Source organism: Catharus ustulatus, chromosome Z (assembly GCF_009819885.2).
Source record: "Catharus ustulatus isolate bCatUst1 chromosome Z, bCatUst1.pri.v2, whole genome shotgun sequence".
NCBI lineage: Eukaryota > Metazoa > Chordata > Aves > Passeriformes > Turdidae > Catharus > Catharus ustulatus.
This window is the reverse complement of record NC_046262.2, coordinates 35,845,062-35,864,468: the sequence shown is the minus strand read 5'-3', so window position 1 is coordinate 35,864,468 and position 19,407 is coordinate 35,845,062. Positions and strand designations below refer to the sequence as shown.

The 19,407-nt window shown below is 41.5% G+C and overlaps 1 protein-coding gene across 1 annotated transcript in view; it reads left to right on the top strand.

Moving 5' to 3' along the window:
• The window catches only part of LOC117010639 (guanine nucleotide-binding protein G(q) subunit alpha-like), a 118,410-nt gene that overhangs the window by 33,126 nt on the left and 65,877 nt on the right, over positions 1 to 19,407 (top strand). The window contains exon 2 of the mRNA XM_033085385.2: positions 10,616 to 10,800. Coding sequence (XP_032941276.1) covers positions 10,616 to 10,800 — 185 coding nt within the window. The remainder of the gene's footprint in view (positions 1 to 10,615; positions 10,801 to 19,407) is intronic.

Here is a 19,407-nt window from a genome sequence, read left to right as displayed (position 1 = left end):
TAAGGGTTCTGCTTGCAAAACCCTACACTTTGTTTGTACTTGTTTGTGTGCAGTTAGGCTGAAGCAAAAATTACTTCATTGTTTTAATGCTAGGGGTGTATTTGAGGCTTGAGAGAAACCTCTGTCTCGTTTCTAGTACTGCCTATGGAGGGAAGCTGTTTGACAGGTGTCTGCATACCAACATTTGTTATATAGTTCATTTATGTTTCTAGAGTAAATTTGATAGTTATACTGGTGAGTTGACTCCTGTCTAATTACATTTCAGAAACAGCTGTCATGTTATCATACTAGTACGGAGGTCATAGAGAGCTCTGAAGCATGAACAGCAAAAAAGCACAAGCAGAAGAGATCAAGGAAGCAGCTTGAATGTCTTCCTCAGGAGTAAATAACCTAACACAGACAGACCTCAGCTTTATGGGAAAAATATTATTCTCTTCATATGCAAGAACAACCAGCATGATTTACTTTTCTGTTTTATTTTTAAATCATCACAATTCATATGAAAATGTTCTTTCTTTGGCATGAATGAAGGACATATAAAAAGGTGGCAAAGCAAAGGAGTTTTCTGTTCATTCGTGGTTTTCCTCTGGAAGGAGTGCTTCATGATATCTAGACTAAAGTTTGAAACTGGAGTGAATATCATTCTTAGAAGGAGTGGCCAACCATTCTTGAGGAAAAAATGTGCCAAGATGCTACAAAACAGTTGCTGTTCTTAGTCTTTAATTTCAGATAATAATACTTACCATCAAAAATGTTACTTGACATAAGTACTTGATCATAACAAATTTGCTGTTATTCATGTGACTTATTGTCAGTAAATTAATATTTGTACTAGTTTTGGTATAACAAAGCAATTCACTTATATTCATTTTCACATTCTAAGAAAGAAAATGCTGTACTGTATACTTTCAGCTCCTGGACGGAGCCTTTTTGTATGAGTGGTAGGTCAAAAGTTTCTATCAGGCTTTAAAAACAGAGCTCACAATCAGAACAGAGTAAATATTATTAAAAAGAAAAAAAACACTTTGGAAAGGGTTTTCATGGTTTTTGTGCTTAGTTGATGCTAATGTATTGTTAAGCAAATTGCATAATATACTGATTTGTATTGGTATTTCACATGGATGCAAATGCACATGCAATATACTCTGAGTCCTACAGTACAGTAATTTCACGAATACAAGCCGCACCAATTTGACTAAGATTTTGCTCCTAAACCGGAAGTGCGGCTAATACTCAGGAGCGGCTAATATGTGAATAATTTTCTGACATTTACAACCTCAGAAGTGCCAGCCAGAGTGCCAAGCCGAGCAGCTGCAAAGTCGGCATTTTGTGATTGTTACAAATTGCTACTCTGTTGCACCGCGGGTGGAACCTGGCTCCCTGCAGGCAGCACGGGGGGCGGGGAGAGAGGAGGGAGAGCTCTTTCCTTCCCTTCTCTGCCGCAGCCCGGAGGAGAGACGGGGGAGCCGGGCTGCCACTGCCATGACTCTGGGAGGCGGTGGGGGACCCGGGCCGCCACTGCCGTGGCTCTGGGAGGCGGCGGGGGACCTGGGCCGCCACTGCCACGGCTCGGGGAGGGGGCGGGGGGCTCCGTCCCCGCCCACTGCCGCCGCCGCGGGGGGTGCTCCGGCCCTGCCTGCCACCACAGGGCAGCGCCGGGCCGTGGTGACCAAGCCCAGTGGCAGCGGCGGCTGGCCCCCAGTGGCCCCGCCGAGCGGCAGCACCGAGCTGGGCTACCCGGCCCTGTCAGCAGCCCCGAGCGGGCCGAGCCTGCACAGCCCGAGCCGAGCCAGTAAACCCCGCCCTGCCGCGGTTCTGTTACTATTTGGCAACTTTGTTGCACGTGGGTCCTCGCTGCGAATGACAGAGCGGTTTATACTCGGGTGCGGCTTATTTATGGACAAAAAACGAAATACTTGCCAATACCCAGAGATGCGGCTTATACTCAGTGTGGCTTGTATTCGTGAATTTACTGTACTTCTTTAAAACACAGATTAGAAAACAGGTCACAGAATTTCTAACTATGAAAGCAGACCATGCAAACTATAAAGCTTTGTGTGCTTGGTAAACACAGCTGTTGTTTTGTTGGTGTGTTCTTTTGCATGACAATTATGTTTGATGATAGAACATATCAATATAGAGATATTCACCTCTGCAGCTTTCTGTAGGGTAGAAGACATTTAGCCCTTGGCATGGGGGAAACACAGATGGCCAAACTCTGTGGCACTATCTTAGACATGAGGGCCACTTTTTCTGAAGATACAGGTTGTAAAGTAATTACAGTAAATTCACGAATACAAGTCGCACTGAGTATAAGCTGCATCTCTGGGTGTTGGCAAACATTTTGGTTTTTGTCCATAGATAAGCCGCACCCGAATATAAGCCGCTTTGTCGTTCGCAGCGAGGACCCGCGTGCAATTAGTAACAGAACCGTGGGAGGGTGGGGTTTACTGGCTGAGCTAAGGCTGTGCAGGCTCGGCCCGCTAGGGGCTGCCGACGGGGCCAGGTGGCCCAGCCCGGTGCTGCCGCTCGGGGCCGGCCGCCGCTGCCACTGGGCTCGGTCACCCCGGGTCGGCGCTGCCCCGCGGTGGCAGGCAGGGACGGAGCTTCCCCCGCTCCTACGGCAGCGGCGGCGGGCGGGGACGGAGCTTTCCCGCGCCTGTGGCGCCGGCGGCGGGCAGGGACGGAGTTTCCCCGCTCCTGCCGCGGCGGCGGCGGGCGGGGACAAAGCACCCCGTCGGCTCCCCGAGCCGCGGCAATGGCTGCGCGGGGCTCCCGTCGGCTCCCCGGGCTACAGCAATGGCTTGTGCGGGGCTCCTGTCGGCTCCCCGAGCCGCAGCAATGGCGGCGCGCGCTTCCCCCCCCCTCCCCGGGCCGCAGCAATGGCGGCGCAGGCTTCCCGCCCCCTCCCCGGGCCACAGCAATGGCGGCGCGGGCTTCCCCCCCCCTCCCTGGGCCGCGGTAGGGGCGGCCCGGGTCCCCCCTCTCCTCCCCGGGCCGCGGCAATGGCGGCGCCCGGCCCCCCCCCCCGTCTCTCCCCTGGGCTGTGGCAGAGGAGGAAAGAGAGCTCTCCTGCCTCTCTCCCCGCCCCCCGTTCTGCCTACAGGGAGCCAGGCTCCACCCGCGGTGCAACAGAGTAGCGATTTGTAACAATCGCAAAATGCCGACTTTGCAGCTGCTTGGCTCAGCACTCTGGCAGGCACTTCTGAGGTTGTATTAGCCGCTCCTGATTATTAGCCGCATTTCCGGTTTAGGAGCAAAATCTTAGTCAAATTGGTGCGGCTTGTATTCGTGAAATTACTGTAAATGTTTTATTCCTTTCTGTAATAAAAATAAAGTATTGCAATTTTGAATGTCGCCAGTATTTACTCTTGCTTTTGATTAATCATGATGGTTTATACTGTCACTGAAATGATGTCTCTCAAGAGTTGCTAGGAAAAAGAGTTGTGTTTATCTGTTCATAAACCCTTTGAGTAACAAAAGGTGAAAGAAACTTGAAAGATTTAATAACTAGGTAAATAAATTTTATGTATCTTCGTTAATAAAAGTTTAGAGTTAACTCAAGCCTTATCTTGCAGTGCAGGGAAACATAAATCTCATACTGAAATTCCTGGAGAATCATCCTGGAGACCTGCAGGACAAATAGGGTGGTATGGCCTCTCTCAGCATTTTGAGTCCATTTTAGGTGCAGAAGTGAAGAACTGCAGATGGAATATGAAGGAAACATAAAAGATTTAAACCCTAAACCCTGTCTCTATCCAATTAATAGTTAAGGTAGTTTTCACAGGAAATTAGGTGGTGGTCAGCATATTATTACCATTTTCTTTTAATAAACACACGTCAATTTATAGATAGTTGTGTGCTATACTGATCTCAAAGAAGATAATAAATGATGGATTCTGACTTACTTGTACCTTGGAATCTATTTGAGTCTGCTTTCCAGCACCCAGTATAAACCTTCATTTGAAATTAGTTACACACAAATTTCTAAAGACAGATTTTGCCTTCCTCTGTTTGAGAAAGGTAAGTTTGTATGGTACCTTCTTTTAAGAATACTGGTGTTTGCTTCTGGTTTTGTTTATAGCATTTGCATGGAAGAACAGCAGCTAACAGACTGATTTTAAATGGTTTGCTTTTGGGTTGAGTTGTGAGTGGCATCAAGAAAATATTTTTGAGGGTGAAATTTGATTTGTGACACTTCTGTACAAATGAGTTCTTTGTTGAAGTTGCTCCAAACTGTATAAAATGGAAAATTAAGCACAGACTGGCAAGAGCTGATTCTCTTTATGGCGTCTGTGGTTTATCAGAGGGATCCTTTCAAGAGAAGGGAAGGTCACACAAGGTGGGATCCTGAACTGCTTTGAATCCATTTGTAAAGCTGAGCAAATTCCTGAGGAATTACTTTTCCATTGTGAAGGCACCCAGTTTATCTCTTCTCTCACTTCCTCGCCTTTGAATCACACCTGAACCATAATAGCATACCTCTAAAATGGTGAAAATTATCTGTTTGTAGCTATTAAGATAAGGAGGAGGTTCTGTTTTGATGGGTGGGAGCTTAGGCAGTGGTGGTATTTTTTATTGTTGATTGGCCTGGTTGTTTTTATTTGGGGTGGGGAGGGCTTACTGGTTGGGGGATTTCGCTTGGTTAGTTGGTTGTGGGGTTTTTTCTGAATTGAAGGTAGAGAGAAGATGCTAACTTTCAGTAATGAGCTGTGCCTAGCTGCATAATATAGTTTTGCAATGTAGTTTTGATCATCTGGCACAAAGCTGTATTTGATTACCTGCATTTCCATAAAAGAGTTTGAGGTTCTGGTTCAGGAAAAAGCTTGAATTAACATAAAGAAGCTACAGAACATCAACTGAATTTTATGCTTCAATTCTATCTTCCTTTTGCTTCCAGTTTTTCAGTAATTCAGTATTGTCTTAGGCTTTATTATAGTAGTCACTTGAACTGTTTTGAGTATATCACTTGTACAATGAGCCTGGGTATTTTGTTTCTCTAAATTTTGTAGCAGCACAAGAATGACTAGCTTTATTATCATTTCAAAACCCACCAGATTAAATTTATAAAAGGTGTTTTATGCTGTGGAAAGCACTCAGACTAGCTGTCCACATAATGGGAGGTATTCTTTCCCTTTTTTTAGGGAAGATGGTTAATACAATTTCAATAGTGTAGGTAAGGAACTGATGGAACAACTGTAGTAACATTTGTAATGGATAACGTGCTTAGCTTTTCATAAATATTTAAGATATTCAAGATTATTCTTGAAACAAATTGCTCTACATGAATGTAGATGTTGCGTGTTCCTTATTTGAGGTAATTAGCTACTTCACAATCGACTTCAAAAAAATCTATTCTTTTTTGGAATAAATCTTTTCTCATCTTGCCAGGCTCTTTGTTGTTACATTAGTAATTAATGAAATAATATTGTGTAGATTATGGACAGTCATCTTAATGAAATGTTTATCAATTACTAAAATGATACAGAGGAGATAATTTGGTGAATGGTGAAATAATTATGTGCTTTCTTTTTTTTGAAAGCAAGTGGAATATGCAAATGTGGCTTGTAAGCAAAACAAGTAAGATGATTATATCGTGATTTTAAATTAAGCTTATTCTGTCAGTAGAGCAAACACTTGGCAATGGAGCAATATGCACACCTCTCCTACTTTTTCATAAGTGGTTCTTAAACCTGTGCATTGTTAAATCTCAAAAAGCCATCACTGGGGTTCTTGCCTAATTTGGCTTTTTGTAATTTTTAGTATAACTGCAAAATGTGATGCTATTGATGTAGGAACAGACTTCAGGACACTAGTTCTCTTTCTGGCTTTTTTTTTTTGCTTGAAATTGGAGGTGCTTTCCTGTTTCATAGGCTTTTCTGTAACTGAATGAAATGCTATTGAAATATTTCCTAACATCAAGCTACTCTTGTGAGGTTTAATCTATTCATGTCAATTAAGGAGTTAGATAATCACGCAAGGAAGATACTATGGTACTACTGTTCATTTTATGAAAAGTACAAATATGCCTACTATATGCATAGTCAGGACTATATGCATAATACAGGAATTCTGTTCATCCTGTTGAATTGAGTTCTGTTCTGGATGATTTGTCACTTAAATTCTTTGGTGTTTTTATGATCGAGATGAAAATGATCAATTTCAGTTAATAACTACTTACAGTAGTATAAATTGATTGGGAGTGTAGGATAGTACTTACATGTCTTTCAGGAGGTATGATACAGTGATACAGCATAATGGAGATAATACTTCTTAAGCAATATAGAAAAAAGTTCATAGAGTACTAGCAGTCTTCACTTAAAAAGGGCTGCCAGAGCAATAGCTGTACTGGCTTGAAGCAGGTCAACTCAATAATAGCAACTGTTGACAGAGGTGATGGTCAAAAGCTGTTGTAGAGGTAAGGATCTCTTCATAAGATGTCAGAATGAGAACACAGTCTGCCTAGGTGCATGACCACATCAGATGGACTGAGCTGTTTGTGTGGGAGCCTCTTTGTTTCACTAGCCTTGCTGCCTGCTTTTGATGGGGAAGAGATACTCTAGTTCTGCTTCAGAACTTGGCCAGGTACACGTTACAGGGTGAGCTGGGGAGCTTCACCTCCACCTCAAGAAGTTTTGCTACAGAGTCTTACCAACAAAATATCCTTCCCAACAGTAGCCTTCAACTGTGAGCCTGGAAGCTGCTGTTCTAAAAGTGGTAGGACAGAATGGCTTCTTTGCTTCAGCTCTCAGGAGGATCTCATGCATTCCATAATACATTTCAACTGATTTGTCACCTACGAAGCCCAGCTGGTCCAAGGCCTGAATTCTACACAGTTTTATGTTTTCATGTAGCCATACTCGGTTTCAGCGGAAATGTGATCTGCTGCATTCCACTGCTGGAACAGCAACAGACTAAACCATATTTTTTGTTTTCTCTATTGCTGAAATAGTAGTAGCAGAGAGCACATAAAACTCTCTTGCAAGTGAAATATCAAATATTTTTATTCTCATGTATTACCTCTCTATTGCTGTTCTAGCTCTTACTCCTCCTAGGAGTTAATCTGCTACTTACTATCTGATGAGGTTCATTGCTCCCCTTTTCTGTAAATCTTTGAGGCAGTGTACAACAGACTGCTTTATCGGAGTAAATGTTTGATGAAACTGTGGTTATAGTATGGTTCTGCTTATCTGTATAGGATGTTGATTCCACTCTGGCCCATGAATCTTCACTTTCCAGGTACTTCTAGGCTTGCTTTCTGCATCCAAGCCCCAAGATGAAAGCCAGTTTTCTGCAGATGTGCATGCTGTTATTTTGACAGCTCCTAGTAAATGTGCGTGTACCTGACTAACAGGGTAGTGGCCTTTTTCTTCCTTATATGTTAATAATGTTCTCTTCTATCTAATTTAAATACAAAATTTCAATTTAAATACAAAACAAAATAGCTGCCATTTCTTGACTTTGCATAGGTCAAAATTGCGAAAAAAACACCACCAGGTGTAGTTTAACAGTGTTTCTGTTTGAGAGATGCCAGTATAAATTTTGCTTGGAGAATGGAATGTTTGTTGTTAAAAAACAGTCTCATATTTGATCTGAAGATACTATGCTTGAGATTTTTAAGTTGCAATGCAGAGAAATGCAAAAAGAAGTATAGGTATGTATAGCACAACCACATGAAAAAAAGGCTTGTCATTCTAGGCTTCTACAGTTGTCTTACTTTTAAATTAGTCTCCTGTATAGTCTTTGTCAGTCACCACAAGTTCTGAAACCTCTCTGGCAGTAGCTGCATTGCCACTTAGTTAAAATTAACCATGTGTAAAGTTTTTCAATGAGTTTTACAGAACAAAGCATGTTGCATTTCAGCATTCTGTAGCTTGATTATTTCAGGATGTGTACCAGGAGAAATAGCATCAATATAAAAAATCGTACGTGATATGTATATGTGTGGGTGCAAGTGCATGCATAAGGATCTACTCTGCATTTAAGCAACCTGACCTCTTTCCTGAGTCTACTTGTGGATATAATACTGCTAGAAGTACTTTCAGATCTCTGGTTGTAAAATTCTTGATGATGCAGTAATACTTGTTGCTATTAACATTTTCAGAATAAAAACATAGAGGTATTCAGAAATTTTCAGTTTTTAAGATGATAAGCTCTTCCAAATTTTTATAATCCTTTATGCCACGATTGAATACTTCATCACTGTTACAGACATTTCTTTATTATTTTTAGAAGACAGTTAATCTTTTTTCATTCATTAGGTTGATTTTATCTGGGAAAAAGTTTTAAAAGTCAGATGAGCAACCAAGCTATATGCTTCAATCAGGAGTGTGGAGCCCTATTCAGTCACAATATTAAATTCTCGCCTAAGTACTAGACAAGGAATTATATTATGATTGAGGGGGTGGAGGTTGAATGTTGTTTTTTTTAAAGTTAAGGGAGTGTGGTGGTGATGGTGGTATTCTGATTATAATTGAGATTCAGATACATTGTGTGGCCTCAGGACATAATCTGTCTTCTGACAGATGAGAAGATACTATGCATTTGGCTTCAGAGAACTGACTTTACTAATTTAAATGTGAAGTAGTAGCCAGCAGAAAATTGGTCTCCGTATAGTTTTATCCCCCATTGGTCCATTCTGTTGATTCACTGCACTGCCATTTCACCTTTGCTCTCACTTTGTATCAGCTAGAGGTATTCATAGAATGATGGTGGTGGAAGCAGTGGCTAGCAGAGCCCATAGGCATTCATATCCTCTCAGAAGAATATGTAGATTTTTTCTTATGTGATTTCCGGTTTTCTTCTTTTCACCAGGTGAAAAGGCCTACTTAGTGGTCTGTTCAGCTGTTACCCACTGTTGTTTTTATTTCTTATGGTAAATAGGTAAAATTTTAAGAATATATTGCCATGATGTATTTTTTAACTTGTTCTGTAATGAATGGATGATGCTGTAAAAAGCACAAGTTGATATCACTCAGTGTCTTGATCTCTAGGGAGATGACGTAAGAGCCTTTCGTTACCTAAATGGATCGTACAAGAAAGCTGGAGAGGGACTTTTACAAGGGCATGAAGTGATTGGACAAGGAGAAATGGCTTTAAACTGAAAGAGGGTACATTAGATATTGGAAGAAATTCTTTTCGTGTGAGAGTGGTGAGGCACTGGCCCATAGAACCTGTAGATGCCTATTCCTGGCAGTATTCAAGGCTAGATGGGGCTCTGAGCAAACTGGTGTAATGGAAGATGTCCCTGCTTGTGGCAAGGGCTGTTGTGATTACATGATCTCTAAGGTCTGTTTTAACCCAAACCACTCTTGATTCTGTAGTATGCTACATCATGCTTGATTTTCTGGGAATGTTTGTAGAGAGAAAACCTGCATTAGAAGTTCCTTATATGTGTGCAGGAAGTGGGAGTGATGGTTTCAAAGTTATGCTCGTGGTAAGGACAGAAGTTCTTAGAGGCTAAGATTCTGCAGTGTGTGCTATGTCAGACATAGTTAAGGGTTACTCCTTATAAATTGCACTGCTGTGAAACACCCTTTTCTGAGAAGACACCCAAAACATTTATCTAAGAGGCCTATAAGGCTGCCTTTGTCCTGGACATGAATATTATGGTATGAGGCATGAAAGCTTTACAGAAATGATTAAAATAAAGCCCAGGCTGAAAATCTGAAAAACACAGCACTAAGCAGTGCATTTTGTTTTCTGCAGAGCTGAGTAGCTGGATGAAGACAGGGCTTATGTAGCTGTGAAGATTCAACTCCTCCTCTTAAGCAAACACAGGGATAATACAGATAAGCTCTTGTAGACGCAGATGAGCTTGTTGAATTAGAGCAAAGGAAAAATGTTGAGTGTTGTAACCTTTGTGAAGTTTTCAGCAAGCAGATCTTAACTTTAAGTTGACAAACAGTCATATTTAATCAATAAACTACTTTTAGTAAAAAGTATAAAAAAATGGAAAAAATTTAATGGAAGGAGTGACTGCTTGTTAATAAATATGAACCAAATTTTAATTAACAGTGCTATCGTATGGTTCTGAGATAGAATTTTGGGCTCTGGTTGTTCTAAAACTAGCTTAAAACAAAAAAGCTGCAACCCAGTCACACCCCCTCAAAGAAACAAGCCAAAAACCAAACCAACAAATAAAACAAAACTAGAAACCTAAACAAGCTGACACCCCTGCAAAAACAAAACCAAAAAACCAAAACACAGATATATCAGTTGCTTGTAATACCAGATTACTGTAATGTTCTGAGAGCTAGCCTACGAAGATTGTTTTTCTTCTTCTCTGAATTTTTGTGATGAAATGTCTCATGAAGTTAGAGTTTTGGACAATGAAATCTTTAAGAACAAAACATTTTAAAATATTCAGTCATACATAGTATGTATATTTTGGAGTGTAATTTTGCTCATTAGTTTAGTTGTTAAATCAAAATGCAAATTTTAATTCACTTCTTCAGTTGCTGCTGATGCTGCTGTTTGACCCTGACTTTGTAGTTACCTTCCAAGCACCACTTGACACTGTTGAGCCCTGCAGTAAGCAAGCTGTCAACATTGTGCAAAAAAAGTCATGTTTGTGTCCACTGGGTAAAGCATATCCTTCTTATTTGTCTTGCAGGCACAGGAGAGAGTGGCAAAAGCACATTTATCAAGCAGATGAGAATCATTCATGGATCAGGTTACTCTGATGAAGACAAAAGGGGCTTTACAAAACTGGTGTACCAGAATATATTTACAGCAATGCAGGCCATGATCAAGGCCATGGATACCCTCAAAATCCCATACAAGTGTGAAAATAACAAGGTGAGATTTTTGGTTATTTCTGTAGCTGAAGTTTTTCCTCTTTTTCATTTTCAGAAATATACTTAAGGTCTCAGAAAATGACACATCACAGAAGTGATACTAAAAGCTCAGAAGAAAAGGGCATTTCCTGTCCTGCATTTAGTTCTCTGCCTTTCTTCACTTTTACAACACAAATCTGCTTTTAAACAAGAGGCTCTCTTAAGCTACCTGAGAGGGATTGTCACAGAACAGAGGTTTAATGGCAGGCTACCATTCAACTTCAGTAACTCTTACCCTTTCCTTTGAGGCTGTGCTCTGGTTAGAGCAGAGTTAAACCATTCTTGTGATGCATAGCAAAATTTTACTGCTTCAGGTTTGCTATTACATTACAAGTGGAAAAAATTCAAATTATTAGAAATATAGGTATGGAAATCTATGTGTGAATAGATTGTTAAATTTTAATTTGCTGCACAAGACCTTAAAACAATCAGAGTCTTTTGAGATTGGTGCTGCTACTGCAATTTAAAAGGACAAAACACATTTAAAATGTTTCTAAGGTTCATCTCTGACTATCTTGACTTTTTTACTTTTTTGTTTAATATTCAGATTTTAATAGTAACTACAATAGTTTGTTTCATTCTGTGACTAGAAATGAAATGCTTACTATTTACTTAAAATACATGGGAAGCCACAGAATTACAGTAATTTCATGACTATAAGGCGCACCCTTTTGACTAAAATATACCCCGGAACTCGGAAGTGTGCCTTATAGTCTGGTGCGCCTTATCTGATGGACAAAGTTCAAAAAATTTGCCTACCCGGAAGTGAGACCTGCAAGCCATGGGGGGAGCCGGCAGGGTCATGGCTGCCAGGTGGAGGCGGGGCGGAGTGGCGGCGGGCACGCCCCGGCCCCGTGGAAGCAAAGCCGCCCCTCCAGAGGCACGCCCCGGCCCCGTACAGGCGGAGCCACCCTTCTAGAGGCACACCCTGGCCCCGTGGAGGCGGAGCTGCCCCTCCAGAGGCACCCCCCAGCCCCATGGAGGCAGAGCCGCCCCTCCAGAGGCATGCCCTGGCCCCGTGGAGGCGGGACGGTCCCTTCAGAGGCACCCCTCGGCCCCGGAGAGGTGGCACGGAGGGGTGGTGGCCATGCCCCAGCCCCGCCGGATACAGGTGGGCCTGGGGGCCCACAGCACCGCCCCTGCCGGGTACAGGCGGGCCCGGGGGCCAACGGCTGCCGGGTTGAGGCAGGGCCTCGTCCAGCAACCACGCGGAGGGAGCTGGGGGCGGAGCCTCACTGCAGAAAAAAAGTGCGCCCTATAGTCCGGTGCGCCTTATGGTTGTGAAATTACTGTACATGTCTATATCTCCCAACATCACAGAGTCACAGAATGGGTCAAATTGGAAGGGACCACAGTGGATCACCTGGTCCAACCGCTCTGCTCTACCAGGCACTTTTTCGTAACAGTTCCTTGAGAGCTTGTTTGAGTTTTTACTGTTTATCCATTATCAGCAATTTTGTCGAAAGGAGAATTTAAGATCCGTGACAAAGTGGGTGACTCACCTTTCTTTCCATCTTATGAAAGAGTAAAAGAGTATTTAGTGATTATCTAGTAGTCCTGGATGAAAGTAATACTTTCTTTGATCAGTTACTCAGAAGTTCTTTTATTCTATATTTTTTTTAATTAAGGGAAAATATCAAAGACCAGCAACATTTACAATAGGAAAAAAAATCCATTAACTGGGAAAGAGAAAATGAGGTAAACTTGGGTTAATATCAGAATCTTTTGTGTCTAAACACATGAAGTTTAATTATTAGAATTGAACAGCTGTATGTGTTTTAAGACAGCTGACTAAGAAGTAGGAAAAATAAAACTTATTAGCAGATTAACGATGGGATGTTTTTTCATGTGATTTGGTAAAGTCATTGCGGATGATCATCACTTTGTTGGTGATGTAATGTTGCAATAACTGTAGTCTTGCAGGACCTTCATGGAGGAAGTCAGAAGGATTCTATCTGTATGAGTCAATAATGTTGACCTTCTTTCATGCACCTGTAAAAGGTTGAAAATTTTGTAATTAGTAAGACTCTAGACTTGAATTTACTAGTCTAGCTGCATGCTGGAGCTGTCTGTTTTCCCTTCTTCCTCTATCAATCACAATCAAATGTCTAATTAGTTTAAAAACTGCTTTCATTTGCATTTCAGCCTTTTGGGTCCATGTTTTTGCTGTGTGCAAAGCGTAAAACATACTGACCTGTAACATTAGTTGATCCTAAAGCACATTTTTTCTTCAGAATTTGTATTGACTGTAACATTGCCTTAATATCTGGAAATCCTAATTAGATAGATAGATTATGACTTTTTTGTCTTGTGTTATATTACAGAGTATGTGTTCTGTTGTTATTTTTTAGATGTGCTGAGTTTTTGTAGTCTTTTTGTATGGCTGAGTGAGTCAGGTAGGTTTGCCATAGCTGTATATACATGGCCAGAACTGTTCACTTTCTCTACATAAAAATTACTTTGCTGAAAGTAGGTGTCTGTGCTCAGCTACTTCACGAGCATTCCCATCAGTTTCTAATAGGGCTACTTGCAGAGTAAAATAAAAGTCACCAGTTACCAGGCTCTCAAGGTAATTCCTGTAAAAATTTTGTCAGGAATACAGGAAAAATCTAATGTGCTGCAGCATTGTGTCTAAATGGATGTGATTGTGGTCTACTACGCTTCGGCTTTGTATACAAGGTCATTTCATTTCAAAGCATTGAACAGCAGTCAACAGATAAATCTGCTCCTTAGTTTTTTTTACAGGCTGTTGAAAACAAACTCATTAGTCTAGAAAACACAGGAAGGGCACTTCCTATTAATTTCAATCTCCTATCAGGAAGTCCTATCTCTGGAGAGAATATCTCAAAAGTTTGAGTAACAGCATATTTTTAGCACTGTAGCTGTTGTACACCATAGTTTAGAAAATTGCAGGTCAAACTGATATTTATGTGATTGGGACTAAAGAAAAATTACCCTTTTTTTGGCTCAAATTCTTCAAAGTTCTGCAATAGACTTTGGGGCTACAGTATAAATGGTTTTCTCTTACTGTACCAATTTTCATACCTTTAACTATGATTTATTTAAATTAGAGTATTTGAATCTCTGAATGCTCCTGGAATTTGAAGTGCCCTTATACCTAGCAGTCAGTTAAGTAGGCAGCTGTGCTCTTTGTGTGATATACAACATCACAACATTTATGTTTGATTACTTTAACATAGCAGGATGCAAGTTCTAAATTTTCCAAGTTAGTTCTTGTGAGATTGTGTTTGTCTTCATAGTCACCTATGTAACTAAAGAGGCAGAGAGTGAAAAGCATTGTCCTATATTATAATAACTTAGACTATTTTGAAAGATTCATTATCAGAGTGGTAAAAGCCAAATGAGAAATGTAACTGTGTTCAGAAGCTAATATCGCAGGACTGATGATAGAGCATTATATCATCAAAGACATTTATTTTTATATGTTTAGATTTCAGAATATGAGCTATTCTGGGGTTTAAGATAATGGCTGAGTGTGATCTCTTTTCTTAGGAATTTGTCATAGGAAATGGTTGCTTATAGACTTTTTTAGTTTCCTTTAGAGTAAATTTTTCTGTGCTTCCATTATTTCTTTCTTAACTAGAAGTTGTGAAGTTGTATGGCTTTTGAATTTCAGGGTAGTAAGTATTTTTAAAGGAAAGTGTTTTTCTAGAAATATTTAGAAGCAATTCTGAAAATTGCCTATCTTTTGCAAAATTTTGTTTGTAAAAACTAACTCATGCAACCACAGGTATTCAAATGCATGTTTTTTGAAAAACAAAATACAGGCTTATGTTTTATGCATTTTGTCTTTTTATACAAATGAATCTACTACTATACTAAACAGCAAATACCACTGTTGTTCTGTACTATTCCATTTTAACTTTCGAAAGACTGTTCCAGCAGACAGTATCAGGAAGGCATCACTCCATGGTGATTAACGTTCAGGAAACTTTACTTGAATCCCATTCCCATAGTTTCCTGTGAGACTTCTTAAATATTCATAACGATAAAACTAATGTGAGTACAGTGGTTTCACGAATACAAGCCGCACGGATTATAAGCCGCACTTCCGGTGCCTCGACAATGTTGCTGTCTTTGTCAATAGATAAGCCGCACCCCGAATATTAGCCGCACTTTCGTTCGTCGCGAGAATCCGTGCGCAGCTTTCACAAATTGGCCAATTAGTAACAGGATCGCGGCATAGCGGGCTTTACTGGCTCAGGGCGGGGCCAGGAAGGCTTGGCCCGCTCATGGTTGCCGACGGGGCCGCGTGGCCCAGCTCAGCGCCACGGCTCGGCGGGGCTGGCCGGGTGGTGCTGCCGCCGCCGCCGGGCTCGCTGGCCCCCCTCTCCCGTCAGCACCGCCCCGCTGCCGCGTTCGCTCGCCCGGCCGGTGGGCTGCTGCCGCCGCCACCGGGCTCGCCGGCCACCCCACGCCGCGTTCGCTAGCCCTGCCGGCGGGCTGCCGCCGCCGGGCTCGCCGGCCACCCCGCGCCGCGTTTGCTAGCCCTGCCGGCGGGCTGCCGCCGCCGGGCTCGCCGGCCACCCCGCGCCGCGTTTGCTAGCCCTGCCGGCGGGCTGCCGCCGCCGCCGCCGGGCTCACCGGCCGCCCCGCACCGCGTTCGCTCGCCCGGCTGGCGGGCTGCCGCCGCCGCCGCCGGGCTCGCCGGCCACCCCGCGCCGCGTTCGCTAGCCCTGCCGGCGGGCTGCCGCCGCCGCCGCCGGGCTCGCCGGCCACCCCCTCCCGTCTGCACCGCCGCCGCGTTTCCTCACCCTGGCCGGCACTGCAGGCCCCCGCACCGCCGGGCTCCCCCACGCTGCTGACCCTGATTCTGCTGGGCTTCCCCCGCTGCCAGGCAGCCCCACCCGCCGGCCTTCCTGCTTCTGCCATGCTCCCCTGCACTGCTAGCCCCAGTTCTCCCGGGCTCCCCAGCCCTGCTGGCCCGGGCTCTGCCGCCCCCCTGCCCCACCCTGCTGGCTCAGGCTCAGCCGCCCGCCCCCCACACTGCTGGCCCCGCCTCTGCCAGGCTTTCCCACCTCAGCCGGGGCCGGCCGGGCTCCAGCTTGGCTTGGGGCTGCCGCGGGCTCTCACTTCCGTGTTGGCAGCTTTTAGAATTTTGTTAATGTATTAGCCACCCCAGAATATTGGCCGCACTTGCGGGTTTCCACCAAAATTTTGGTCAAATTGGTGCGGCTTGTATTCGTGAAATTACTGTAAGTGTAGCCTTGAAGAACAGGCTACAGGAAAGTTTTTCAAGAAGCTGGAAACATAAAAGCAAGTTTTGTGGTAGATATTTGCTGTTAAGTTTCTAAGAGTGTTTTCTGATTAATTTTTGTCTGTATTTGTGTCTATTTCCTTTGGGAAATGTTTTGCAGTCAAAACGAGCAGATATCGGAAATGCTTTCAAAGTTCAAAATCTTACTGGCATTATCTTCAAGTCCGTAATGGCTTTGTTAGCTTGGTTTTTTCTTTGTCAGACAGATCCATGGGAGAAAACTAATAAAATTACAGGCAGAAGTAGGACAATAGGAGCAGGAATTGAATCAGATTGGATATGTTTTTGTCTCAGGTAAACAGTTGTGGATGCTAGCTGGTTTAGATCTCTTGGTGAAATTTGATGTTGGACAGACATTGTTTGGAGGAAAGGGCCTACCACGGACACCTCACCTGAGTGTGAAGGACTGAATCTAGAGCAGGAGTGTGCAAACTGGGAGGGTAAGTCTTTCAGTTTAGAGGGGAGTTTTGTTTAACAAAAAAACAAGAGTTATTTTCTTGGACACTGACATAACATGCTTATTGCTTTAGAAAGGGGATAATCAAATGGCTCTTCAAACAGATGGAGAAACCTGTATGGTTCTTGGTTAGTATTTAACAATGTGTAATGTTTGGTTAGTATTTAAGTTCTCTGAGGTGTTTCTCCAAGCACTGAAAACCAAAGTGAAATTATCCAGTAAATAGCAAGTCTTACAGAAGAGTTAAATGTTTCTAGTACCAGGAAACTCCATAGGCATTTAGCAAGAAATAGATAGCTGCAGTCAGATAACATGCAAGATTGTATAGAAAATTTAAAATATCATGGTCCTTTAACTACATGCATTCAGATAAAGGAACTGAAGGTAGTTTGTTTGTTTTTTTTCCTGGGACCTATAAAGTGAGGGAGAGCCCATCTCTCTGATAGCTGTGTTTCCTCCCATGGGGATATTGATCTGTGGGCTTTAGGGATTCCAATAAAGCCACGAGCAGTTTCTTCATGCGTGCTTCATAGAGTCCTTTGTGAGGACTTCAACAGTCTTAAGTAGATAGCAGCCTCTCCTCAGCTGTCTTTCTCTTTTTTGTCAGTCATCTGCTCGTCTCATTCCACATCTTTCTTTCTGGCACCTCCTCAGTCTTACATACATTTGACCTCAACACATCTTTATGTACTTACATTTTATCCTACTTTCTGTTGTTTTCCATCCTTATGTATGAATAGAATTAAAATAAGCAAACAAAAAGCCCCCCATATATGTAGTAGTGTACATTCTGTTTTCCTAGTCACTCATTTGCTTGCTCTCTGTTTAGAGCAGAGATCTCTTGCATTTATCTGTGTTGTTCTAATGGATTACTAAATTACCTGTTTCATCTTATGTTCTGCTTAAGTGTTTCCTACTTCATACCAACAGAAGCCCAAGTTCTAGCTATTTTTCCAAATGTGTGGGAAAAATGATGGTATATGAGAAGTAAGCTGGAGAAGCAGGGTTGAATGGTCCTATGAAGAATTTTGAATACTTTATTTAAAATAAACATATTGGTAAATGAACACTCTTCTCCAGTAAAATAGCAGTTAATTTTACTGATATGAAATGAGGAAATTGGTAGCTTTGCAGTTTAACATAAATTTGAAAACTACATTTTAGATATTCTTTTTGCAGAGCAACAAGATTTCTTCCTTCCTTTTTTAATATTTCATTTTACATGAAGCTCTTTGTTTAAACACAATAATACTTTGAATACTTTTTAAGTGATTAACTGCCTTTTCCTAATGAGATTTAATAAGTAACGTACAAAACCATTTGCATGAAGCCCGATGGCCATGTTTTATTTTTACAGTTCCATTGTTTTACAGTTCCTGCTAGAGAAGAGAAGTAATGAGTGGTAATAATGTTGGCAGATTTTTGTAGATTTTGTGATCACTCACACACTGGATAAAGGGCCATAAATGCAGGAAAGCATGCTTCTAGCATATTTATTCCTTCCTTTCTGACTTTTATTTTATTTAGATATGTTGATTATTTAATTATTTTGCTTGCAGAGCATATTGTGTGCCTGAAAGGAAATGTTCACATAAGTGTGTTCTCTTGCAGTGAAGATGGGAAAGTTACTCGGGGCAACTTTCATGTGTAATGAGAGTTTGGCATATATTTTTAGGTAGTGAGATTGTGTATTCTTGAAATGGTTCTGACTTTCTTCATTATTAACAGGCATTATATAAATATTTATACAATACAGTTTTATAAAAATAATGGATAAACATAATCATGTAAATACTTTCAAGGAGAAATATTTAAAATTCACAGTTTCTTAATTATTTAATTCATTTCTACAGGATATAGACTAAGCTTGTCTTATACTTATTTGTAAATTAATTTCAGACTTAAGTATTTTTGTCTTATTTTCCTCTGGAAAATTATAAGAATATTTCCTTCTTGCAGTAAACTTTCTTTCTGGGACTTCAGATCCTGTTGTGTTCTGATTTTACTATGTAGAATGACTAAAAGTTACTTGTTTCTTCATTGTAATACCTAGTAACACACAAGATGGTTGAAATAGGTTTATTGCAGTCAATTGATAGTGCTTCAGATTAAATGGATAATATTTTTCTCCAGATTTTGTCAGTCTCTTGTTCAGTGTGCTCTTCTTATCTGGTAAAAATTATAATGTCTATAAATGCAAGCAGATTTTGTCTTATAAAATTCAGCCTTGACTTGACAAAAGAGTAGTTTAAAAATCCACAAAAAAATCAAAACATAACCCACCCTTCCCTCCTTCCTTCCCTCAATCTTCTTTTTTGTTTCTGAAGTATAATTTGTGTTGTATTGTTGGATATATCACCCAGTAGAGGTATTCACATCATTCCGTTGACCTCTACTTCTTTTGAAAGATTATTCTGCTCTTTTTTCTTCCTGGTTAAGTTAGGCTCTGCACATGAAGAGGTGATTACATATTCATACTTCCAATCATATGCCTACCTGTTTTCAGGCTATGGGTCCATTGTAGCTCTGCTCTTAGACTTTGTATTCCCTTTGGGTGATTGCATAAAGGTGAGTAATGAGGCAAGAATCCAGGGTTCTGCTGCTGGAAGAGTAGCTTGGCAGAGGAAAATCAAAGCATGACATTAGTAATGTTACATTTTAATTTTTTCCTAACAGTTACATAACAAACAGACAATCACAAGGCTATGGTTGTGTGCTTCATCTTTGTCAAGAAAGTATGGAGATCTTAATAGATTGTTTAACGTTTAGATTGCTATGTTATGATAATTTTCTTTAATTTTTTTTTCTTATTTTTCTTGCTTTTACTTTCTCAG